We start from the raw sequence: 27,146 nt of genomic DNA on the forward strand, positions 1-27,146 counted from the left end.
CTCTCTTTCTCTCTCTTTCTCTCTCTAGCCCCCCTCCCTCCCTCTCTCTCTCTCTCTCTCTCTCTCTCTCTCTCTCTCTCTCTCTCTCTCTCTCTCTCTCTCTCTCTCTCTCTCTCTCTCTCTCTCACTCACTCATTCACTCTCTCACTCACTCTCTCACTCTCTCACTCACTCACTCACTCACTCACTCACTCACTCACTCACTCTCTCACTCTCTCACTCACTCACTCACTCACTCACACACACTTTCAGTTTTTACTGCTTAAACCGTTCTTTATTGTGTAGGATGAGGTCACTCAAGAGTGCGTTGGAGATGTTGGAGCCAACTGATATTCGTATCAAACAGCTCTCTGATCAGCTAGACCAGAACAGTAGAAAAACTTTGGACATCAGAGGCTTTGCTCTCAATGATTCCACTGCAATATATGAAGAGACAAAGGTAATTTGTGTGTTTTTTTTTAATTATTATTATTTTAAAGAGAAAATTATTTGGATCAAATGCCCTTTTACCTAGCAGATAAGCAGACACCAGTAGTTACATTTTGTAGGTTTTACGAATATTTTTACAGGAAGCAAACCACATAATTTTCCACAAACTTTCACAAATTCTCAAATGGTTTCTTAGTGGTTTAACTGTATATCACAGTATCATTTCCAAATGTACAAATGAACCTTTCATTAGGTTTTACAAACAGACATCAAAACCTTAGCACTACAGTATTTGCACTATATTACCACCACTATCTATTATTATGTCCAATATTCTCTGACATACTGATCTTTTACTGATTGATTTACTGATTTGATCTCCTAAGCTGGTGGGGGAACACATTGAAAGAGAAATGATGCTCCTTTCTGAGATGGAGAGAAAAGTGACTGTCTCTGCGGGCTCAACTGAGACGGAGCTTCAAGCCCATCTGCTACTAGAGCAGATCATACAGAGCTGTACCGAGCGCCTGCAGCTGCTGAACAATCGACTGGCTGGAACAATGTCCGTGATCGGTGCCCTGGAACACCTCCTGAGTTTTTTGCACAAGCTGAACGACGAGGTTTCTACAGCTGACCGTACATCTCCGTTAACAGCAGCACCAGCAGCAGACCACACTTCCAGACTGGCATCGATCAGAGAGAAGCTTCAGCAGGCTACAGACGAAGCTGCACAGATAGATTGTTTGCTCAAGGATGCTGGAATGAGTGTAACTCTGGACAAGAAACTAGGCAGTTGTCAGGATTTGGTGGCCAGCTGTGCAACAAAGATCATTGCTTTGGAAATGAGAGGAGTGCAGGGCAGTAAAGAAGAGGAGAAGAGAGAGCGGATTCTGAGGAAGAAAAGGAAAGCCCTGCAGGTCACACTCAATGAGGTGCAGAGATCAATGGAAAAACAAGGCCTGAAGGAGGCAACTCTTCCTGCCCTGCAGCACAGGTTAGAGAGAAGAATGACAGAAATTGTCCTTTAGGCATGTTTTAGCTTTTTTCACCATTGCAGAGGCAGACAGAGTAGCCAAAAGTCATTCAAGCAAAGCAGAGGTACAGATACTTAGAAATAATAAAGAGTAAGAAAGAAAAAACAGAGTAAGAAAGTATCTAGTCTAGTGTTACAGTTATGCAGGATTATGATTATCAAAACTGTTTAATATAAAAAATGTGGACAAATTGATAAACCCTTCAAAACCCTCATAACTTACGTTCCTATTAGTATGACCGTAGTTACAAAATAATTCATACAGTTTGCTAAAGAACATGCTATGGAATAAATTCTATATTTACTATAAATAAATGCTAGATATTAAATGACTAGAGATGTTAACAAAGACAATAAGACTTCAGTTCAGTATTCAGAAAGAAACTCAGTCTTCACTCTTTAAATTCATCCGTCTCACTGATTCAGTTAAGTTTTCTTCCAGACTAGTTTTAACAGCCATATAGATAAATAAAGTGAGGGAAAGTGTTCACATATCTGGAAATATCTGGGATCAAATAGATTACTTTTGTTGTAAAAATATAATGTATACAATAAAGCAGCTCATGTAAATGTGATGTGTTGCTTCACGTCTCCAGTTGCATATGTTTTTTTCATAATGCCTTCTTATTGTATTTGTCATGTTGAATATTCCCTTTGCCTGACTTTTGAATATTATTCTTCCAGATTGCGATGTTTGACAGACATAGACTGTAAACTAGCTGCTGTGCGCTCAGACATCCAGAGTCTGCGGGACACATCTGCTCAGACGAGCACTTCAGAGGAAGGCCTCAGAGAGCTGGAGGTCCAGTGGGAGGAGATCCACAAAACACTCAGTGAAAGGTCAGAGGGCGTGAGAGGAAAAATTCAAATGGTCAATATGATATAAGTACATGAAAAGCAGATATAAAGCTGTTTGTATCTATCTTGTGAATAATGCGTGTTTATGTGCTTGGTTTTTAAGTCAAGAGGAATGTCTTTCCCTGACCGAGCTACTGAAGAAGTTTCAGAGCTGCCGTGCCCATCTTAACAACACCCTGCGAATTAGCGAGCAGACGATAAGTGAGCAGACCTCCTACATGGGCAGGGAAAATCTTCAGCGCATCATAACCAGGGTATGATCTGTAGCTTTGCAAATGTTCTGTAAATTCCTGTGTAAGGACGGTAGATGGCAGCATTAGCTAAAGCACACCAAGCCTTAAAATCCTATTAATAATGTATTAAGGCAATCAATGTGCAGTATCTGAAAACCTGATAGAGACAGCGTGATTTCTGGAAATATGCTGGGTTTTGGCTAAAATACAGATTTTCTACAAGAAAAAACATAAAAAAAAATAAATTAACATAAAAAAAAATTTAATTTAGGTTAAAAAAAAACAACAACAAATGCTGCAGTGAATGCATTTTGTTTGTTGTAAGATCTAAAACTTTGGTAAACAATTATTTAGTTACTAACTATATATACTAGCTGTATAATTGGTTTAATAATTGACATGAGCCTAACTGATACTGTAATTAGATACCAGCTGTCAGACTGTCTGCAATTTTTCCTCATTGTTTGATTTTTGGGAATGGAATTCTATTGACAAATGTGGACATAAGCTTCCATTTTCAGTCCAGGAAAGTATGTCATTTTTATGTACTGTATGTAATAGAATATGCCAAAAGTTCACCAACTGGATGCTATGTCAGGCTCACATATGTATAAGGTCAGTCGCATGCAGAGTGACTTAAGCAAAACTTTGTAAAGACTGAATTAAATATGTGCAATATTTGAATCATCTAATGATATACAATTGGGGACGGTGGTTAGTATGGCCGATATTGCATTACACCTGAAAACTGTCACACGCTGGGAAGAACAAGGAAGTGCAAGATACTTGAAGATGCTTAAAAGTGATACTTATTTGTTTTCTGATGTTATTCTTTCCTCCTGAGTCTTTGTGCATGTGTCTGCAGGTAAACACAATTAAATCAGACCTGAGTGCTCTTGGAGATGGTGTGGAAGAGTTCAGAGCTGTGTGCAGGCAGCTACATTCTCGGATAAGAAACATCCCAGACTGTCCAGATGCTCCATTTGAGAGTGAGGCAGATGCACTCATGGACCGTTGGCTGGATGTATGTCTCTTATTTCCACATCAAAACTAAAAGTATTAATTACATTGTTAAGAATGTTACTGCTTTTTGGAATGACTCACAGGGAAGCATTATGAGCGTTGTTTGAGAATGTGTTTATCTTATCATGTACTCCTCAGGTGAGTGAGAGGACAGACTGCCATTTTGACAATCTGCAGATTGGGCTATCGCTGTGGGACAAGCTTCTCTTGTTGGCTAGGGAGGTGGAAAGCTGGACCAACATCAAAATAAGGGAATTTGCTCAGCCACACCCATTTCAGACAGAACAGGATATCCTTGCAATGCAGGTAACATTTTTCAGACATTAGTGATGAATAAATAGAAAAAAATACAGTATGCCAGTACAAATTGATTTATTTATTTAAAATGTACTCATGTTGTATTCTTAACGTTTGTAAATTAAACAGACTTCATTAAGAAAATTGCTAGAATAGGAAGATATTATCACAAAAATGTTTTCTTTTTTTTTTTCCTCTTGTCAGTGCCTGGCCAGTGATCTTTTTCGCTTACAAGTGGCCTGTTAATATCTGTGCCTTTATCAATGTTCCAACAGGAAGAGCTGAAGATGCAGGAAGAAAATGTGGACCATTTCCATCACAGGTCTGATGAGATCAAGGAGAGTCTGCATAGCAGTGAACCCCCACTGGAGTTACAGGTAATTCTGCCTGAGCTTAAGCACATATGCACAGAAATTCTTATTTCCTACTCTGCATACTGTAGATAATTGCATAATGTCTATAACAACCTTGTATGTTGGGGTATTTTTTTCAGGTTATTGAGAGTCAAATGAGGAAGAGAATGGAGGAAGTGAGGGAGCTCTTCACTGAAACGAGTGATGTCTACAGAGAGCTGGTGGCTGCCAAGGCTCAGGTTACAGCCAGGATGACAGAGTGCATGTCTTCTGTACAGATGATAAAAGATGCCCTGAGCACACTTGCTGTATCTAAGGGCCCACAGCTCATCCAGGATATCCAGGTGAATATATATGCAGAAAAAGCAATAGGTACTGTAATTATTCATGGAATGGAAAAAAAAAAATACAGCAAAGTGTTGCAATGTGTTCGCTCACAATGTGTTCATTTAGTGAACTCATAAGCTGCAGTTTGGGATTGTATCTCTGTGTTTCAATAGCAGCTGGTGTTAGCTCCCTGACTGTTTTCTCCTGCAGGTCTTGTCAGAGAAACTACAACTAGAAACTGAGCAGGCAGACACTCTGATGCAGCAGGTCGCCATGTTGGCCAACGTGGCCAATCCAGAGAGCTTGCTGTCTCTTGCTGAGGATGGGGCTCAGCTTCATGAATTCATCTCTGAAGTCAGAAATATGATCCTGCTGAAGAAAAAAGAAGCAGAAAGCCCCAGTAAGCCACAACAGGTCAAATATGATCAAGTCACAAAATCAGATGATATTCATTTCAAAGTCACAGTTCAGAAGATACAAGATCCTCCACCAGAGAAAAATGATTTCAGCAACACTCAGGAAGAGCAGGATCAATCTTCATCTGACATCTCAAAAGAAATACAAGCAAAAGATATACATGAGGATTCATTAGAACTTGAAGACTTCCTTAAAGATTTGCAGAACTTCAGACATCTGTTACAAAGAACAGAAGACAGCCTTAAAAGATTACAGCAGTCTGTTGACGCTCAGGAAACAGATACTCAGAACATCACTGCCAAAGGGATGGAGAGACTTCAGGGACTGCAGGTAAAAAAATTATGTATGAATGATGTATATGTGTCTATAATAATATCAAGGAATAACATTGATCAGTATATATATATATATATATATATATATATATATATATATATATATATATATATATATGTATATATGTGTATATAAAATGAATGAATGATGAATTTTGAAAAATGATCCTTCAATTAAACAATTCAATTATAATTCTCTTATAGACAGAAAAAAAGCCTTGCAAAAATATGTTCCAGTTCTGAATTGAAAAAAATAACATATACATATATACCTTACTTGCCCAAGAAATGGCACTAAAATGGCCAATTTAACACAAAAAGATGAAATTGCATTGAAAAGGTTGAGCACATGGAAAGCCAAGAATTAGACCCATATCTAAATTATATCTTAGCCCTTTTTTTTTTATTTTGACTTCCCATTTGCCAGACCCTTATATTACTGCTCGGATTGATTTGCAACTGGCTGTTCAAAAGAGCTAAAGGTACTGGCAGAAATGTATTTCATCTCCCAGTTCAAGATATTATCACTATCATAGTCATGTCAAAATTGAATTTCAGAAATGGTCTCTATCAACTGGCTCACATTCATATTTTTGTTCATAGTCTGTTCAAATGTAATGACTGATGTGTGATCAGGTGGTGTTGGACCTGAGGCCTGAAGGAAACAGCAGGTTAGAGAAGCTGAAGGTCAGAGGTCAGGCACTGCTCCAGAGACATAGTGAGAGAGAAGGAAGAGACATACAGGATGTCCTATGCATGCTTAGAGATGCAGAAAGCCAGTGGGATTCTATGTTGCAGTCTGCAGTTGAGCATCACAGGTACAGTAATACATAAGCACAAGTGTTGATCATATGTCCATATAGTATATTGTATATAGTATTTTTTTTAAATCTATAAAATATAAGACTGGTTTTCATTTGTATGAGTAGATTTTAATGCTTATTAAAATAAATATTCAGAAAAAATATTCATAGTTTCATAGTTAGTTTTTGCATTATGCCAGTAAAGGTTTTCAGTCATTCAGGGTGAATGTTTAGACAATGTGAACAGGCTTCTTATTGCCACAGGAATCTTTTTCTTTTTTTGTTCTGTGTTGTAGACTTCTACAGGATGTTATGGAACGCTCCTTCTCCGAACAGCACCAGCAACTGCATTTGGAGACCAGGTTGCAGCAACTGCAAGAGCAAATTGCAGCCCTACCTGCACATTTTCCCTGGCCAGGCATGACTGAGAAGAAGTTATTTGTTGAGAAGGCTCATTATCTTCTGGAGAAAGCCAAAGCCCTGGACTCTGAAGTTACAGCATTGAAATTTCACCAGGTCCCGTTAACACAAGACCCACGTTGGATAGATCAGTCCTGGGATAACCTGGAGAACAGTGTCTCCAGCTTAGTCAAACAAATCAGTGTAAGCAGCTATTATGTATTCTACATCAACAGTGTATTATGTGTTATAGAGCAATGAAAAATCAATGAAATCAATGAAAAAGCAATGAAACCTATGAAGAATTACATTATGGCTGTGTTTTATCTTTTATTATTGTGTTTGTGTGTATGTGCATGTACAGGATGTATGTGGCGGTCTGGATGAGAGCATTCAAACAGAAAGGCACTGGAGCCTTGTGCTAAATCAGTGCAATGCAACTCTGGACACTCTGCAGAAGGAAATGCTCATGTCCTCAAATAAAAAAGACCAGAAGTCTAAAATGAACACTTTAGAAGTGAGAATGCACTTGAATACTAAGTTGCTAGAAACAGAATCCACTACAAGACTCAGTTACTTGTGTAGACATAATTATATGAACACAAGCTCTTACACAGACATGCAAACAAATACAGATTAACAGGCATGCATTGTAACTCATACTGTATATACTATGTTATAGGCCTTGCTTCAAGCTCTGTGTCACGAAGCCAAAAATCTACATGAAGTCAAAATACTGACCACTTCTCTGCTGAAGAGCTGTACTCCGGATGGACAGAAAGCCTTGTCTCAGGATATTCAGACTCTGCTCAAGAAGCATACAATGCTTGAGAAGTCTATTAATGAGCAGCTCCACCATTTACAAAGACAAAAGGCTGCAGAAATGGATTTTGAGGTGAGTATTAATGTCATTGTTATGTCCTATCGAATTAGGGAGCAGCTGTAGAGAGCAATTCTTTAGCACGACAGATAATCTTACTACCTGTTATATGATGTAACTGCAGTGGTGTCATATCAATGGGGTGTGTACTAAAACCGCAAAAAACGTCTTGTGCTCTTTTACTTTAGTGTGATTTGAATAAACATATTTTTTTATTTGAAATAAAGCCAACAGAGGTATTTAGTAAAATATACAGCAGAATTTCAGTCCAAAATTGATCAAATAATGAAATTATGTAAACCACAGGTTGAGATGGTTGGAATCATTGTATACAGCAAGGTAGACTCAATAGATTTGTTTATAATTTAGCACAAAACATTTATGAGATTATGTGTTCATTTTTGCCAAGTCGATTCACCGCATATTATAGCCATGGCAATGCAATGTTACCATGGCACTCTCAGAAGTACACCGTGTAATCTTCTAAATAACACAGCCACTTTAAATGAGTAACTATGCCATTAAACTAGTCTGCAGTTCAGCTCATCAAGGTTAAGTGCTTATGTTGGTTGTCCATTTGGAGAATATTGTGGCTATGACAAAGTTTCTGTTATGAGGCTTTACTTGGAGCCCATCTGTAACATGATTTATCAAAATGTACCTGGGAGTTCCTGGTATTAGTTAATTAGTATTAGACTGTTTTTGGATTGGTATATTTTTATATATGTATGATAACATTCTATGCAGATAGCTGCTCAAAATATAGATGATGACATGTAATAAAACAGATAATAGAATTACACCTAATCATGGAACAGCATATGAAATATTCTTCAGGTGAAACTGAGCATCCCGTAAACATTATTAAAGAGATGACAGATTATGAGCAGTGCACTGATCTTAACCACTGGTGCAGATCATCAACACACAGCTGCTGGTACTAAACCTGGTTTTAATGTTGTTCTGAAAACTGATCTTTCTACATCCAATCAAGGAAGTGCTCTGGTTTGATTCTGTAGATTCTATCGCTCATGAAAATTTAACTAAACCTATTTCATTTTTTACTTTACATCATTAGGCAACTAAAAGAGAAGAGGAAGATGGTAAACACAGTAATGACATTACTTTAGATGGAATGCAGTTATCCTCACTTATGGAATCAGTACAACCAGTTCAGACTGTTTCTTTACCTGAAATCACTGCTGGTGTAGAGAGTTCCTCTGCAGACCCTGACGTTTCAAAGCAGAAGGGTTCTGCATTACTCATTGACGGTGACAAGCGAAGTTGCACCGAGACAGCAAAAGCCTGTAAAACTGTTCTGCATGCAGATAAGCCCAAAATGAAACTTGAAGTGCAGCAGACAATGGAGTCTCCCAAAGCGGGAGATGCTTTTGAATTCAGTTCTGACAAGCCAGAGAGGGCAACAGATTCTAAATCAGGAACATCAAAAAGTAAAGAAGACCTTATGAAGTCATTGGATTGTCTAGAGAAAATCGAACCAACCTCACTTATTGAATCATTGCAGACAGATCAGTCTGAAATTGTTAATTCTCAACAAATACAAACATATGTTTGGACAGAAAGTTCCACTCCAGATGCACATTTGACAATTCCTCAGCCTTCTGCACTATCACATGGGGATGAAACATGTGCAGATATGCTACAATATAAGAACACTGATACAAAACAATCAACTGATGGCAGAACTGTTTTCTATCAGCGAAAAATTATATATAGGGAATGTGACCGGCAAGAGACTGCAAACTCAGCTGATGTTTTACATAGTCCAGTATCAGAGGCTCTTGAATTTTCTACAACTGAAATTGACTCGTTGAATCAAACACCTGGTGCAAACCAGCCTCAATCTTGTGTTGTGCTCTTGGACAGTAACAACCAAAGTGGTCTTGAAAATGCAAAAACTTGTAGTATTATTTGGGATGTTGCTCAACCTGTACTAAAACCTGATGGGCAACAGTCACCGAAGTTTGCCAAAACTAGGAACATTAATGAATTCACTTCTGAAAATATTACTGCTAAAGAAAGAGACTCTAAATCACTTATAAAAATAGATGAACTAAGTAAAACTAAAAATTATAATCTTCAGCAGACTCAAACAGCTGTTGGTACAGAATGTTCCTCTGGAGATGCAGATGTGCAAAGTCAGCAACCTTCCACATTATCAGACATGGATAGTGACTTTAGTCCAAGAAAATCTGCTGCTAATTCAGAGGATGTGAAATCAGGAACAAAATTATATAGTGAGGATCATATGCAGTCACTGGATTGTCAAGAGGAAATGCAGTCATCCATACAAACAGAACCAGTGCAACCAAGTCAGAATGAAAACGCTGATCTTCAACAAGTCCAAACCCCTGTTGGTATAGAAGATTCCTGTGGAGACATAGATGTGTCACACCAACAAGCTTCTTCGTTACCTGACAGAGTATCTGTAGAGGCAGATGTGCAGCAATATCAAGCAGTTCATGAAATAGACCCTGAGACCATAACCATTTCCTATCAGCAAACTGATGGATCTATAGATCAGGGCAGGAAAGAGAGACAACAGAAAGCAACTGGATATGACAAAAGCATTAATGAGCAGGACACTAAACAGTCTAAAGGAAAAGACAGTCAACATTCCCAGCATTCCAGCTCGGGTAAGAAAAAGAAGAAAAGCAAGAGTGTGATGAAAACAGATAAAAGAGTTAATACAGAAGACCGGAAAAGTGAAACAACAACAATCTCCAAAGAAATGAGTGAAGGCAGCTCTCAGCATCATCACGAAACTAGCGCAAGGCGTGTTGATGCCACAGACACGACACAGCCTGCAGTCACAGAAGAGGATATGCTGAATAACCAGGGAGTTGATTCAACTAAAGATCTTGATGGAAGAAATGTTTCCTACCAGCTGCACACTATGTCTATAGATTGTGACACAGGTGACAGACAACAAAAAGCAAGCCCAAGCACCAAAAGCACAACTGACCCAGAAACTGAACAGGCAAAATCGAAAGAGGACACCATCAAGTTCAGACAAGAAACTGAACACTCACACACAATAAGTGATATTTCACATGGTCCAGTACCAGAGGTTCTTCAAATTTCTGGAACAGATATAGAACAGAAACAGACAAATACAGAAGATTATATTACTTTCATAACGGGAACTCAGCCGACACACAGAGAAGCTGATGTTTCTTATGGTCCAAATTCAGAAGTCCTCCAAATTTCTACAGCAGTAATTGACCCTTCAAATCAGACACCTGATGCAAACCAGCCTGAATCCAGGACAATACACATGGACAGTGACAACAAAATCAGCAGTGAGCCTGCAACAGTCTGTAAATCCATTCTGGATGTTGATCAGCCCACCCCCAAACCTGATGGGCAGCAGTCAGTGAAGTATCCCACAGCAGGAGATCCTAATGAATTCAGTTTTGACAATCTCACTGATAATGCAGCAGACTCTAAATCAAGCAGAACAAAAAGTGATGAGGCTCTAATGAAATTAGTGGACAATGTTGTGAAAATCCAACTGTCCTTACATACAGAATCAGTGCAAACAGATCAGAATGAAGATGCTCATTCGCAACAACAGCAGGCCAATGTTTGTGCAGACAGTACCACTGAAGATGCAGATTTGTCAAGTCAAGATTCTACAATACCAGTAATGGATGCTCTGCAGAATCAGAAAGGTGTTACAACAGCAGAGATTAATGTTAGATCCAATTACTCCCAAAAATCTCCCGTGTATCCAGATCCGCACCAACAGACAGGGCACAAGAGGGTGATCCCAATTGAGAGAAATGAACCAGATTCAGAACAGGCAAAACCAGAAGAAACTAGTAAGTTCAGAGTAGTAAGTGAACAAAAACAAGAAGCAGCAGAAGTTCTTGACATTTCTAGAACAGAAATAGATTTGAGTCAGATGCCTGATATAAACCAGCCTGATTCTTGTATGACACCCATAGACAGTGACAACCAAAGTAGTCTTGGTGCTGCAAAAGTTTATACCATCATTCTGGATGTTGATCAATCTCCATTAAAACCTGAGATGCAGCAGTCAGATGATGATAATGACTTTGGTCCTGGAGATTCTGCTGCTAATTCAGAGGATGTGAAATCAGGAACAAAATTATATAGTGAGGATCATATGCAGTCACTGGATTGTCAAGAGGAAATGCAGTCATCCATACAAACAGAACCAGTGCAACCAAGTCAGAATGAAAACGCTGATCTTCAACAAGTCCAAACCCCTGTTGGTATAGAAGATTCCTGTGGAGACATAGATGTGTCACACCAACAAGCTTCTTCGTTACCTGACAGAGAATCTGTAGAGGCAGATGTGCAGCAATATCAAGCAGTTCAAGAAATAGACCCAGAGACCATAACCATTTCCTATCAGCAAACTGATGGATCTATAGATCAGGGCAGGAAAGAGAGACAACAGAAAGCAACTGGATATGACAAAAGCATTAATGAGCAGGACACTAAACAGTCTAAAGGAAAAGACAGTCATCATTCCCAGCATTCCAGCTCGGGTAAGAAAAAGAAGAAAAGCAAGAGTGTGATGAAAACAGATAAAAGAGTTAATACAGAAGACCCGAAAAGTGAAACAACAACAATCTCCAAAGAAATGAGTGAAGGCAGCTCTCAGCATCATCACACAACTAGCGCAAGGCGTGTTGATGCCACAGACACGACACAGCCTGCAGTCACAGAAGAGGATATGCTGAATAACCAGGGAGTTGATTCAACTAAAGATCTTGATGGAAGAAATGTTTCCTACCAGCTGCACACTATGTCTATAGATTGTGACACAGGTGACAGACAACAAAAAGCAAGCCCAAGCACCAAAAGCACAACTGACCCAGAAACTGAACAGGCAAAATCGAAAGAGGACACCATCAAGTTCAGACAAGAAACTGAACACTCACACACAATAAGTGATATTTCACATGGTCCAGTACCAGAGGTTCTTCAAATTTCTGGAACAGAAATAGAACAGAAACAGACAAATACAGAAGATTATATTACTTTCATAACAGGAACTGAGCCGACACACAGAGAAGCTGATGTTTCTTATGGTCCAGATTCAGAAGTCCTCCAAATTTCTACAACAGTAATTGACCCTTCAAATCAGACACCTGATGTAAACCAGCCTGAATCTAGGACAATACACATGGACAGTGACAACAAAATCAGCAGTGGGCCTGCAACAGTCTGTAAATCCATTGTGGATGTTGATCAGCCCACCCCCAAACCTGATGGGCAGCAGTCAGTGAAGTATCCCACAGCAGGAGATCCTAATGAATTCAGTTTTGACAATCTCACTGATAATGCAGCAGACTCTAAATCAAGCAGAACAAAAAGTGATGAGGCTCTAATGAAGTCAGTGGACAATGCTGTGAAAATCCAACTGTCCTTACATACAGAATCAGTGCAAACAGATCAGAATGAAGATGCTCATTCGCAACAACAGCAGACCAATGTTTGTGCAGACAGTACCACTGAAGATGCAGATTTGTCAAGTCAAGATTCTACAATACCAGTAATGGATGCTCTGCAGAATCAGAAAGGTGTTACAACAGCAGAGATTAATGTTAGATCCGATTACTCCCAAAAATCTCTCGTGTATCCAGATCCGCACCAACAGCCAGGGCACAAGAGGGTGATCCCAATTGAGAGAAATGAACCAGATTCAGAACAGGCAAAACCAGAAGAAACTAGTAAGTTCAGAGTAGTAAGTGAACAAAAACAAGAAGCAGCAGATGTTCTTGACATTTCTAGAACAGAAATACATTTGAGTCAGATGCCTGATATAAACCAGCCTGATTCTTGTATGACACCCATAGACAGTGACAACCAAAGTAGTCTTGGTGCTGCAAAAGTTTATACCATCATTCTGGATGTTGATCAATCTCCATTAAAACCTGAGAAGCACCAGTCAGATGATGATAATGACGTTGGTCCTGGAGATTCTGCTGCTAATTCAGAGGATGTGAAATCAGGAACAAAATTATATAGTGAGGATCATATGCAGTCACTGGATTGTCAAGAGGAAATGCAGTCATCCATACAAACAGAACCAGTGCAACCAAGTCAGAATGAAAACGCTGATCTTCAACAAGTCCAAACCCCTGTTGGTATAGAAGATTCCTGTGGAGACATAGATGTGTCACACCAACAAGCTTCTTCGTTACCTGACAGAGAATCTGTAGAGGCAGATGTGCAGCAATATCAAGCAGTTCAAGAAATAGACCCTGAGACCATAACCATTTCCTATCAGCAAACTGATGGATCTATAGATCAGGGCAGGAAAGAGAGACAACAGAAAGCAACTGGATATGACAAAAGTATTAATGAGCAGGACACTAAACAGTCTAAAGGAAAAGACAGCCATCATTCCCAGCATTCCAGCTCGGGTAAGAAAAAGAAGAAAAGCAAGAGTGTGATGAAAACAGATAAAACAGTTAATACAGAAGACCGGAAAAGTGAAACAACAACAATCTCCAAAGAAATGAGTGAAGGCAGCTCTCAGCATCATCACACAACTAGCGCAAGGCGTGTTGATGCCACAGACACGACACAGCCTGCAGTCACAGAAGAGGATATGCTGAATAACCAGGGAGTTGATTCAACTAAAGATCTTGATGGAAGAAATGTTTCCTACCAGCTGCACACTATGTCTATAGATTGTGACACAGGTGACAGACAACAAAAAGCAAGCCCAAGCACCAAAAGCACAACTGACCCAGAAACTGAACAGGCAAAATCGAAAGAGGACACCATCAAGTTCAGACAAGAAACTGAACACTCACACACAATAAGTGATATTTCACATGGTCCAGTACCAGAGGTTCTTCAAATTTCTGGAACAGAAATAGAACAGAAACAGACAAATACAGAAGATTATATTACTTTCATAACGGGAACTAAGCCGACACACAGAGAAGCTGATGTTTCTTATGGTCCAGATTCAGAAGTCCTCCAAATTTCTACAACAGTAATTGACCCTTCAAATCAGACACCTGATGTAAACCAGCCTGAATCCAGGACAATACACATGGACAGTGACAACAAAATCAGCAGTGGGCCTGCAACAGTCTGTAAATCCATTCTGGATGTTGATCAGCCCACCCCCAAACCTGATGGGCAGCAGTCAGTGAAGTATCCCACAGCAGGAGATCCTAATGAATTCAGTTTTGACAATCTCACTGATAATGCAGCAGACTCTAAATCAAGCAGAACAAAAAGTGATGAGGCTCTAATGAAGTCAGTGGACAATGTTGTGAAAATCCAACTGTCCTTACATACAGAATCAGTGCAAACAGATCAGAATGAAGATGCTCATTCGCAACAACAGCAGACCAATGTTTGTGCAGACAGTACCACTGAAGATGCAGATTTGTCAAGTCAAGATTCTACAATACCAGCAATGGATGCTCTGCAGAATCAGAAAGGTGTTACAACAGCAGAGATTAATGTTAGATCCGATTACTCCCAAAAATCTCTCGTGTATCCAGATCCGCACCAACAGCCAGGGCACAAGAGGGTGATCCCAATTGAGAGAAATGAACCAGATTCAGAACAGGCAAAACCAGAAGAAACTAGTAAGTTCAGAGTAGTAAGTGAACAAAAACAAGAAGCAGCAGAAGTTCTTGACATTTCTAGAACAGAAATACATTTGAGTCAGATGCCTGATATAAACCAGCCTGATTCTTGTATGACACCCATAGACAGTGACAACCAAAGTAGTCTTGGTGCTGCAAAAGTTTATACCATCATTCTGGATGTTGATCAATCTCCATTAAAACCTGAGAAGCACCAGTCAGATGATGATAATGACTTTGGTCCTGGAGATTCTGCTGCTAATTCAGAGGATGTGAAATCAGGAACAAAATTATATAGTGAGGATCATATGCAGTCACTGGATTGTCAAGAGGAAATGCAGTCATCCATACAAACAGAACCAGTGCAACCAAGTCAGAATGAAAACGCTGATCTTCAACAAGTCCAAACCCCTGTTGGTATAGAAGATTCCTGTGGAGACATAGATGTGTCACACCAACAAGCTTCTTCGTTACCTGACAGAGAATCTGTAGAGGCAGATGTGCAGCAATATCAAGCAGTTCAAGAAATAGACCCAGAGACCATAACCATTTCCTATCAGCAAACTGATGGATCTATAGATCAGGGCAGGAAAGAGAGACAACAGAAAGCAACTGGATATGACAAAAGCATTAATGAGCAGGACACTAAACAGTCTAAAGGAAAAGACAGTCATCATTCCCAGCATTCCAGCTCGGGTAAGAAAAAGAAGAAAAGCAAGAGTGTGATGAAAACAGATAAAAGAGTTAATACAGAAGACCCGAAAAGTGAAACAACAACAATCTCCAAAGAAATGAGTGAAGGCAGCTCTCAGCATCATCACACAACTAGCGCAAGGCGTGTTGATGCCACAGACACGACACAGCCTGCAGTCACAGAAGAGGATATGCTGAATAACCAGGGAGTTGATTCAACTAAAGATCTTGATGGAAGAAATGTTTCCTACCAGCTGCACACTATGTCTATAGATTGTGACACAGGTGACAGACAACAAAAAGCAAGCCCAAGCACCAAAAGCACAACTGACCCAGAAACTGAACAGGCAAAATCGAAAGAGGACACCATCAAGTTCAGACAAGAAACTGAACACTCACACACAATAAGTGATATTTCACATGGTCCAGTACCAGAGGTTCTTCAAATTTCTGGAACAGAAATAGAACAGAAACAGACAAATACAGAAGATTATATTACTTTCATAACAGGAACTGAGCCGACACACAGAGAAGCTGATGTTTCTTATGGTCCAGATTCAGAAGTCCTCCAAATTTCTACAACAGTAATTGACCCTTCAAATCAGACACCTGATGTAAACCAGCCTGAATCCAGGACAATACACATGGACAGTGACAACAAAATCAGCAGTGGGCCTGCAACAGTCTGTAAATCCATTGTGGATGTTGATCAGCCCACCCCCAAACCTGATGGGCAGCAGTCAGTGAAGTATCCCACAGCAGGAGATCCTAATGAATTCAGTTTTGACAATCTCACTGATAATGCAGCAGACTCTAAATCAAGCAGAACAAAAAGTGATGAGGCTCTAATGAAGTCAGTGGACAATGCTGTGAAAATCCAACTGTCCTTACATACAGAATCAGTGCAAACAGATCAGAATGAAGATGCTCATTCGCAACAACAGCAGACCAATGTTTGTGCAGACAGTACCACTGAAGATGCAGATTTGTCAAGTCAAGATTCTACAATACCAGTAATGGATGCTCTGCAGAATCAGAAAGGTGTTACAACAGCAGAGATTAATGTTAGATCCGATTACTCCCAAAAATCTCTCGTGTATCCAGATCCGCACCAACAGCCAGGGCACAAGAGGGTGATCCCAATTGAGAGAAATGAACCAGATTCAGAACAGGCAAAACCAGAAGAAACTAGTAAGTTCAGAGTAGTAAGTGAACAAAAACAAGAAGCAGCAGATGTTCTTGACATTTCTAGAACAGAAATACATTTGAGTCAGATGCCTGATATAAACCAGCCTGATTCTTGTATGACACCCATAGACAGTGACAACCAAAGTAGTCTTGGTGCTGCAAAAGTTTATACCATCATTCTGGATGTTGATCAATCTCCATTAAAACCTGAGAAGCACCAGTCAGATGATGATAATGACGTTGGTCCTGGAGATTCTGCTGCTAATTCAGAGGATGTGAAATCAGGAACAAAATTATATAGTGAGGATCATATGCAGTCACTGGATTGTCAAGAGGAAATGCAGTCATCCATACAAACAGAACCAGTGCAACCAAGTCAGAATGAAAACGCTGATCTTCAACAAGTCCAAACCCCTGTTGGTATAGAAGATTCCTGTGGAGACATAGATGTGTCACACCAACAAGCTTCTTCGTTACCTGACAGAGAATCTGTAGAGGCAGATGTGCAGCAATATCAAGCAGTTCAAGAAATAGACCCTGAGACCATAACCATTTCCTATCAGCAAACTGATGGATCTATAGATCAGGGCAGGAAAGAGAGACAACAGAAAGCAACTGGATATGACAAAAGTATTAATGAGCAGGACACTAAACAGTCTAAAGGAAAAGACAGCCATCATTCCCAGCATTCCAGCTCGGGTAAGAAAAAGAAGAAAAGCAAGAGTGTGATGAAAACAGATAAAAGAGTTAATACAGAAGACCGGAAAAGTGAAACAACAATCTCCAAAGAAATGAGTGAAGGCAGCTCTCAGCATCATCACACAACTAGCGCAAGGCGTGTTGATGCCACAGACACGACACAGCCTGCAGTCACAGAAGAGGATATGCTGAATAACCAGGGAGTTGATTCAACTAAAGATCTTGATGGAAGAAATGTTTCCTACCAGCTGCACACTATGTCTATAGATTGTGACACAGGTGACAGACAACAAAAAGCAAGCCCAAGCACCAAAAGCACAACTGACCCAGAAACTGAACAGGCAAAATCGAAAGAGGACACCATCAAGTTCAGACAAGAAACTGAACACTCACACACAATAAGTGATATTTCACATGGTCCAGTACCAGAGGTTCTTCAAATTTCTGGAACAGAAATAGAACAGAAACAGACAAATACAGAAGATTATATTACTTTCATAACAGGAACTGAGCCGACACACAGAGAAGCTGATGTTTCTTATGGTCCAGATTCAGAAGTCCTCCAAATTTCTACAACAGTAATTGACCCTTCAAATCAGACACCTGATGTAAACCAGCCTGAATCCAGGACAATACACATGGACAGTGACAACAAAATCAGCAGTGGGCCTGCAACAGTCTGTAAATCCATTGTGGATGTTGATCAGCCCACCCCCAAACCTGATGGGCAGCAGTCAGTGAAGTATCCCACAGCAGGAGATCCTAATGAATTCAGTTTTGACAATCTCACTGATAATGCAGCAGACTCTAAATCAAGCAGAACAAAAAGTGATGAGGCTCTAATGAAGTCAGTGGACAATGTTGTGAAAATCCAACTGTCCTTACATACAGAATCAGTGCAAACAGATCAGAATGAAGATGCTCATTCGCAACAACAGCAGACCAATGTTTGTGCAGACAGTACCACTGAAGATGCAGATTTGTCAAGTCAAGATTCTACAATACCAGTAATGGATGCTCTGCAGAATCAGAAAGACGTTACAACAGCAGAGATTAATGTTAGATCCGATTACTCCAAAAAATCTCCCGTGTATCCAGATCCGCACCAACAGCCAGGGCACAAGAGGGTGATCCCAATTGAGAGAAATGAACCAGATTCAGAACAGGCAAAACCAGAAGAAACTAGTAAGTTCAGAGTAGTAAGTGAACAAAAACAAGAAGAAGTCGATTTTTCACATAACGCATCAGCAGAAGTTCTTGACATTTCTAGAACAGAAATACATTTGAGTCAGATGCCTGATATACACCAGCCTGATTCTTGTATGACACCCATAGACAGTGACAACCAAAGTAGTCTTGGTGCTGCAAAAGTTTATACCATCATTCTGGATGTTGATCAATCTCCATTAAAACCTGAGAAGCACCAGTCAGATGATGATAATGACTTTGGTCCTGGAGATTCTGCTGCTAATTCAGAGGATGTGAAATCAGGAACAAAATTATATAGTGAGGATCATATGCAGTCACTGGATTGTCAAGAGGAAATGCAGTCATCCATACAAACAGAACCAGTGCAACCAAGTCAGAATGAAAACGCTGATCTTCAACAAGTCCAAACCCCTGTTGGTATAGAAGATTCCTGTGGAGACATAGATGTGTCACACCAACAAGCTTCTTCGTTACCTGACAGAGAATCTGTAGAGGCAGATGTGCAGCAATATCAAGCAGTTCAAGAAATAGACCCAGAGACCATAACCATTTCCTATCAGCAAACTGATGGATCTATAGATCAGGGCAGGAAAGAGAGACAACAGAAAGCAACTGGATATGACAAAAGTATTAATGAGCAGGACACTAAACAGTCTAAAGGAAAAGACAGTCATCATTCCCAGCATTCCAGCTCGGGTAAGAAAAAGAAGAAAAGCAAGAGTGTGATGAAAACAGATAAAAGAGTTAATACAGAAGACCCGAAAAGTGAAACAACAACAATCTCCAAAGAAATGAGTGAAGGCAGCTCTCAGCATCATCACGAAACTAGCGCAAGGCGTGTTGATGCCACAGACACGACACAGCCTGCAGTCACAGAAGAGGATATGCTGAATAACCAGGGAGTTGATTCAACTAAAGATCTTGATGGAAGAAATGTTTCCTACCAGCTGCACACTATGTCTATAGATTGTGACACAGGTGACAGACAACAAAAAGCAAGCCCAAGCACCAAAAGCACAACTGACCCAGAAACTGAACAGGCAAAATCGAAAGAGGACACCATCAAGTTCAGACAAGAAACTGAACACTCACACACAATAAGTGATATTTCACATGGTCCAGTACCAGAGGTTCTTCAAATTTCTGGAACAGAAATAGAACAGAAACAGACAAATACAGAAGATTATATTACTTTCATAACAGGAACTGAGCCGACACACAGAGAAGCTGATGTTTCTTATGGTCCAGATTCAGAAGTCCTCCAAATTTCTACAACAGTAATTGACCCTTCAAATCAGACACCTGATGTAAACCAGCCTGAATCCAGGACAATACACATGGACAGTGACAACAAAATCAGCAGTGGGCCTGCAACAGTCTGTAAATCCATTGTGGATGTTGATCAGCCCACCCCCAAACCTGATGGGCAGCAGTCAGTGAAGTATCCCACAGCAGGAGATCCTAATGAATTCAGTTTTGACAATCTCACTGATAATGCAGCAGACTCTAAATCAAGCAGAACAAAAAGTGATGAGGCTCTAATGAAGTCAGTGGACAATGCTGTGAAAATCCAACTGTCCTTACATACAGAATCAGTGCAAACAGATCAGAATGAAGATGCTCATTCGCAACAACAGCAGACCAATGTTTGTGCAGACAGTACCACTGAAGATGCAGATTTGTCAAGTCAAGATTCTACAATACCAGTAATGGATGCTCTGCAGAATCAGAAAGGTGTTACAACAGCAGAGATTAATGTTAGATCCGATTACTCCCAAAAATCTCTCGTGTATCCAGATCCGCACCAACAGCCAGGGCACAAGAGGGTGATCCCAATTGAGAGAAATGAACCAGATTCAGAACAGGCAAAACCAGAAGAAACTAGTAAGTTCAGAGTAGTAAGTGAACAAAAACAAGAAGCAGCAGATGTTCTTGACATTTCTAGAACAGAAATACATTTGAGTCAGATGCCTGATATAAACCAGCCTGATTCTTGTATGACACCCATAGACAGTGACAACCAAAGTAGTCTTGGTGCTGCAAAAGTTTATACCATCATTCTGGATGTTGATCAATCTCCATTAAAACCTGAGAAGCACCAGTCAGATGATGATAATGACGTTGGTCCTGGAGATTCTGCTGCTAATTCAGAGGATGTGAAATCAGGAACAAAATTATATAGTGAGGATCATATGCAGTCACTGGATTGTCAAGAGGAAATGCAGTCATCCATACAAACAGAACCAGTGCAACCAAGTCAGAATGAAAACGCTGATCTTCAACAAGTCCAAACCCCTGTTGGTATAGAAGATTCCTGTGGAGACATAGATGTGTCACACCAACAAGCTTCTTCGTTACCTGACAGAGAATCTGTAGAGGCAGATGTGCAGCAATATCTAGCAGTTCAAGAAATAGACCCTGAGACCATAACCATTTCCTATCAGCAAACTGATGGATCTATAGATCAGGGCAGGAAAGAGAGACAACAGAAAGCAACTGGATATGACAAAAGTATTAATGAGCAGGACACTAAACAGTCTAAAGGAAAAGACAGCCATCATTCCCAGCATTCCAGCTCTGTTAAGAAAAAGAAGAAAAGCAAGAGTGTGATGAAAACAGATAAAAGAGTTAATACAGAAGACCGGAAAAGTGAAACAACAATCTCCAAAGAAATGAGTGAAGGCAGCTCTCAGCATCATCACGAAACTAGCGCAAGGCGTGTTGATGCCACAGACACGACACAGCCTGCAGTCACAGAAGAGGATATGCTGAATAACCAGGGAGTTGATTCAACTAAAGATCTTGATGGAAGAAATGTTTCCTACCAGCTGCACACTATGTCTATAGATTGTGACACAGGTGACAGACAACAAAAAGCAAGCCCAAGCACCAAAAGCACAATTGACTCAGAAACTGAACAGGCAAAATCGAAAGAGGACACCATCAAGTTCAGACAAGAAACTGAACACTCACACACAATAAGTGATATTTCACATGGTCCAGTACCAGAGGTTCTTCAAATTTCTGGAACAGAAATAGAACAGAAACAGACAAATACAGAAGATTATATTACTTTCATAACGGGAACTAAGCCGACACACAGAGAAGCTGATGTTTCTTATGGTCCAGATTCAGAAGTCCTCCAAATTTCTACAACAGTAATTGACCCTTCAAATCAGACACCTGATGCAAACCAGCCTGAATCCAGGACAATACACATGGACAGTGACAACAAAATCAGCAGTGGGCCTGCAACAGTCTATAAATCCATTCTGGATGTTGATCAGCCCACCCCCAAACCTGATGGGCAGCAGTCAGTGAAGTATCCCACAGCAGGAGATCCTAATGAATTCAGTTTTGACAATCTCACTGATAATGCAGCAGACTCTAAATCAAGCAGAACAAAAAGTGATGAGGCTCTAATGAAGTCAGTGGACAATGTTGTGAAAATCCAACTGTCCTTACATACAGAATCAGTGCAAACAGATCAGAATGAAGATGCTCATTCGCAACAACAGCAGACCAATGTTTGTGCAGACAGTACCACTGAAGATGCAGATTTGTCAAGTCAAGATTCTACAATACCAGTAATGGATGCTCTGCAGAATCAGAAAGACGTTACAACAGCAGAGATTAATGTTAGATCTGATTACTCCAAAAAATCTCTCGTGTATCCAGATCCGCACCAACAGCCAGGGCACAAGAGGGTGATCCCAATTGAGAGAAATGAACCAGATTCAGAACAGGCAAAACCAGAAGAAACTAGTAAGTTCAGAGTAGTAAGTGAACAAAAACAAGAAGAAGTCGATTTTTCACATAACGCATCAGCAGAAGTTCTTGACATTTCTAGAACAGAAATACATTTGAGTCAGATGCCTGATATAAACCAGCCTGATTCTTGTATGACACCCATAGACAGTGACAACCAAAGTAGTCTTGGTGCTGCAAAAGTTTATACCATCATTCTGGATGTTGATCAATCTCCATTAAAACCTGAGAAGCACCAGTCAGATGATGATAATGACGTTGGTCCTGGAGATTCTTCTGCTAATTCAGAGGATGTGAAATCAGGAACAAAATTATATAGTGAGGATCATATGCAGTCACTAGATTGTCAAGAGGAAATGCAGTCATCCATACAAACAGAACCAGTGCAACCAAGTCAGAATGAAAACGCTGATCTTCAACAAGTCCAAACCCCTGTTGGTATAGAAGATTCCTGTGGAGACATAGATGTGTCACACCAACAAGCTTCTTCGTTACCTGACAGAGAATCTGTAGAGGCAGATGTGCAGCAATATCTAGCAGTTCAAGAAATAGACCCTGAGACCATAACCATTTCCTATCAGCAAACTGATGGATCTATAGATCAGGGCAGGAAAGAGAGACAACAGAAAGCAACTGGATATGACAAAAGTATTAATGAGCAGGACACTAAACAGTCTAAAGGAAAAGACAGCCATCATTCCCAGCATTCCAGCTCTGTTAAGAAAAAGAAGAAAAGCAAGAGTGTGATGAAAACAGATAAAAGAGTTAATACAGAAGACCGGAAAAGTGAAACAACAATCTCCAAAGAAATGAGTGAAGGCAGCTCTCAGCATCATCACGAAACTAGCGCAAGGCGTGTTGATGCCACAGACACGACACAGCCTGCAGTCACAGAAGAGGATATGCTGAATAACCAGGGAGTTGATTCAACTAAAGATCTTGATGGAAGAAATGTTTCCTACCAGCTGCACACTATGTCTATAGATTGTGACACAGGTGACAGACAACAAAAAGCAAGCCCAAGCACCAAAAGCACAATTGACTCAGAAACTGAACAGGCAAAATCGAAAGAGGACACCATCAAGTTCAGACAAGAAACTGAACACTCACACACAATAAGTGATATTTCACATGGTCCAGTACCAGAGGTTCTTCAAATTTCTGGAACAGAAATAGAACAGAAACAGACAAATACAGAAGATTATATTACTTTCATAACGGGAACTGAGCCGACACACAGAGAAGCTGATGTTTCTTATGGTCCAGATTCAGAAGTCCTCCAAATTTCTACAACAGTAATTGACCCTTCAAATCAGACACCTGATGCAAACCAGCCTGAATCCAGGACAATACACATGGACAGTGACAACAAAATCAGCAGTGGGCCTGCAACAGTCTGTAAATCCATTCTGGATGTTGATCAGCCCACCCCCAAACCTGATGGGCAGCAGTCAGTGAAGTATCCCACAGCAGGAGATCCTAATGAATTCAGTTTTGACAATCTCACTGATAATGCAGCAGACTCTAAATCAAGCAGAACAAAAAGTGATGAGGCTCTAATGAAGTCAGTGGACAATGTTGTGAAAATCCAACTGTCCTTACATACAGAATCAGTGCAAACAGATCAGAATGAAGATGCTCATTCGCAACAACAGCAGACCAATGTTTGTGCAGACAGTACCACTGAAGATGCAGATTTGTCAAGTCAAGATTCTACAATACCAGTAATGGATGCTCTGCAGAATCAGAAAGACGTTACAACAGCAGAGATTAATGTTAGATCTGATTACTCCAAAAAATCTCTCGTGTATCCAGATCCGCACCAACAGCCAGGGCACAAGAGGGTGATCCCAATTGAGAGAAATGAACCAGATTCAGAACAGGCAAAACCAGAAGAAACTAGTAAGTTCAGAGTAGTAAGTGAACAAAAACAAGAAGCAGCAGAAGTTCTTGACATTTCTAGAACAGAAATTGATTTGAGTCAGATGCCTGATATAAACCAGCCTGATTCTTGTATGACACCCATAGACAGTGACAACCAAAGTAGTCTTGGTGCTGCAAAAGTTTATACCATCATTCTGGATGTTGATCAATCTCCATTAAAACCTGAGAAGCACCAGTCAGATGATGATAATGACTTTGGTCCTGGAGATTCTGCTGCTAATTCAGAGGATGTGAAATCAGGAACAAAATTATATAGTGAGGATCATATGCAGTCACTGGATTGTCAAGAGGAAATGCAGTCATCCATACAAACAGAACCAGTGCAATCAAGTCAGAATGAAAACGCTGATCTTCAACAAGTCCAAACCCCTGTTGGTATAGAAGATTCCTGTGGAGACATAGATGTGTCACACCAACAAGCTTCTTCGTTACATGACAGAGAATCTGTAGAGGCAGATGTGCAGCAATATCAAGCAGTTCAAGAAATAGACCCTGATACTATATCCATTCAACAATCTATAATACCAGTAATGGATGTGCTGCAGAATCCGGAAGTTGTTACTACAGCAGAGATTTACTTTGATGCCACAGTGGATGGACTAGAAATCACAAATTTAGATGCCATGGTTGACCCATATACTGAAGAGGCAGAATCAGATCCATACATTTTCAGCCCTGTAACTAATCCAACACACAGAAACACTGATATTTCACAATGTCCAGTTCCAGAGGTTCTTGAATTTCCTACTACTGACTTGTCAAATCAGATTTTTGGTACAAATACGTGTGAACCTCATATGTCATCCACGAAAAGTGAAACCAGTAATATCCCATGGACTGATCAAGTATTTACTATCATTCTGGATGTTGATCAACCCATACTTAAACCTGATGCCCAGGAGTCTATGGAGCTTCCCAAAGCTGGAGATGCTGATGAATTCAGTTCTGAACATTTGTCAGATTTGTCAAGTCAACAAGCTTCAGCATTTTCAACGCAAACAATTCAGACTCGAAATCCTCTTTCCCAAATCCAAATCTCTGTTGATGCAGAAACATCTTCTGGACATGCAGATATGTCAGGTGATCAAGATTGTATGATACTTTGCAGAGATATTACAGGAACACATGTGCTGCATAATGAGGGTGTTGCTATAATAGAAGATCATGACCCAACTGGCAATATGAACGGAGCAAATAAAAATTACCAAGCCATAGAAGACACTCAGGAAACAACAAATATAAATCAAGCACACACTGAACTAGCAATAGCAGGTGACAGAGAGTGTGTTAAGCTTTCCAGTCCTATAATTCGGAAGCAAAACACAAAGGAGGAACAGACAAATTATCAAGAAAAAAAGAAGTCTGAGACGTCTAGTTTCAACAAAACGAGTGAAGGCAGCTCTCTGCATCCTCAAACGGCCACAAGGCATATAAATGCAACTGACACAACAACAACTGAATCCAAAGAATATAGTCAAAAATATACTCCATCACCCACAAATGTCTGTACTTTAGCTGTTAAAGCATTGGATGCTATAGAAGGCAGAGATGACATGGATTTCCCAGAGAATACAGATAGACAGCTGAGTGAATCAAGGACCGCCCTTGTAGGTACTAGCCATTCCGGTACCACAGGCACTCATCCTTACAATATAAAATCAGCAGACCTTAACAACAGCATTCAGAAGCAAGTTCCTAATTCCGGGGACATTTCAGAGACATCCAGAGCTGAGTCACAGATAACCACTGCAGTACCATTACAGCTGGATTTCAGCATCCATGCAGAAGCAGGCTCAAAGGAGCAGGCTGAGAATACAGACAGCAGTGACTGCTTACAGGTATCTTCACATGCATTGACTTTATATGATTTTCAATGTAGTCATTCATTGCCAGTATGGTCCTCCATGATACAATAGGGTAAAAAGGCACAATTGTTGAGTTTCGTCGCTGAGTGTGCGATCAGACTCCTGTCAGCACTTCATTTAAACTGTTCGACGTGAAGCTTTCAGAGGTTTTTCACAGCACAGAAAAATGTTTCCTTTATTGCTTTGACATTTCTAAGCCTTTTTTTTGAAAGGCAAAATTTTATTAGATGTGGCGCAGCTATATTTGAATAGTTTTTTGAAAAGGTCATTTGAAATAAATTACAAACATTTAAAATGTGAATAATGTTTTTTCGTGTGCAGAAGTCCCAGGGAACTTCCTATTTAAAAAAAATATTTAGTTGCCATTTCTTGTGGTACTTTCTCACTGTCACTTATAATGCCAAATCTAAAAGTATAATGGCTTGATATTTAACATTTGGTAAAGGTAAAAGGACCATTCTGAGCACTTTTCTGATATGTTTATTGTGTGAACTCCTGTATTTTTCACATCTTTTTACTGTAATGTGCATTTGATAAGCTAGTTAGTTAGTTTGATTTTAAAGTCTGTAACATATTCAGTTTGGTGTGTGATGTGGCTTTGCAGCTGGCAGGTTTTGCATGTGAATGGTTGATGAATTATATTATATGCAACAACTAGTTGTACAGACCTGCAGAACAGCTGCTCTCTGGGTTGCTCAAGGCACACCACGCCCCATAGGAAAGATCCAACTCTCAACACAGCTTCTTTTCCGCTTCATTTGCCACTGGAATATACATATT

General features: G+C 40.0%; 1 protein-coding gene across 6 annotated transcripts in view; it reads left to right on the forward strand.

Moving 5' to 3' along the window:
* The window catches only part of LOC132843308 (nesprin-2), a 109,625-nt gene that overhangs the window by 23,751 nt on the left and 58,728 nt on the right, over positions 1-27,146 (forward strand). For all 6 annotated transcript variants that reach the window (XM_060866529.1, XM_060866532.1, XM_060866530.1 and 3 more), the window contains 14 exons: positions 286-439; positions 816-1,423; positions 2,147-2,302; positions 2,424-2,574; positions 3,419-3,577; positions 3,715-3,882; positions 4,149-4,250; positions 4,367-4,570; positions 4,764-5,300; positions 5,942-6,123; positions 6,405-6,711; positions 6,872-7,024; positions 7,190-7,402; positions 8,466-26,339. In XM_060866529.1, coding sequence (XP_060722512.1) covers positions 286-439; positions 816-1,423; positions 2,147-2,302; positions 2,424-2,574; positions 3,419-3,577; positions 3,715-3,882; positions 4,149-4,250; positions 4,367-4,570; positions 4,764-5,300; positions 5,942-6,123; positions 6,405-6,711; positions 6,872-7,024; positions 7,190-7,402; positions 8,466-26,339 — 20,968 coding nt within the window. The remainder of the gene's footprint in view (positions 1-285; positions 440-815; positions 1,424-2,146; positions 2,303-2,423; positions 2,575-3,418; positions 3,578-3,714; positions 3,883-4,148; positions 4,251-4,366; positions 4,571-4,763; positions 5,301-5,941; positions 6,124-6,404; positions 6,712-6,871; positions 7,025-7,189; positions 7,403-8,465; positions 26,340-27,146) is intronic.

Source organism: Tachysurus vachellii, chromosome 3, assembly GCF_030014155.1.
Source record: "Tachysurus vachellii isolate PV-2020 chromosome 3, HZAU_Pvac_v1, whole genome shotgun sequence".
Lineage (NCBI taxonomy): Eukaryota > Metazoa > Chordata > Actinopteri > Siluriformes > Bagridae > Tachysurus > Tachysurus vachellii.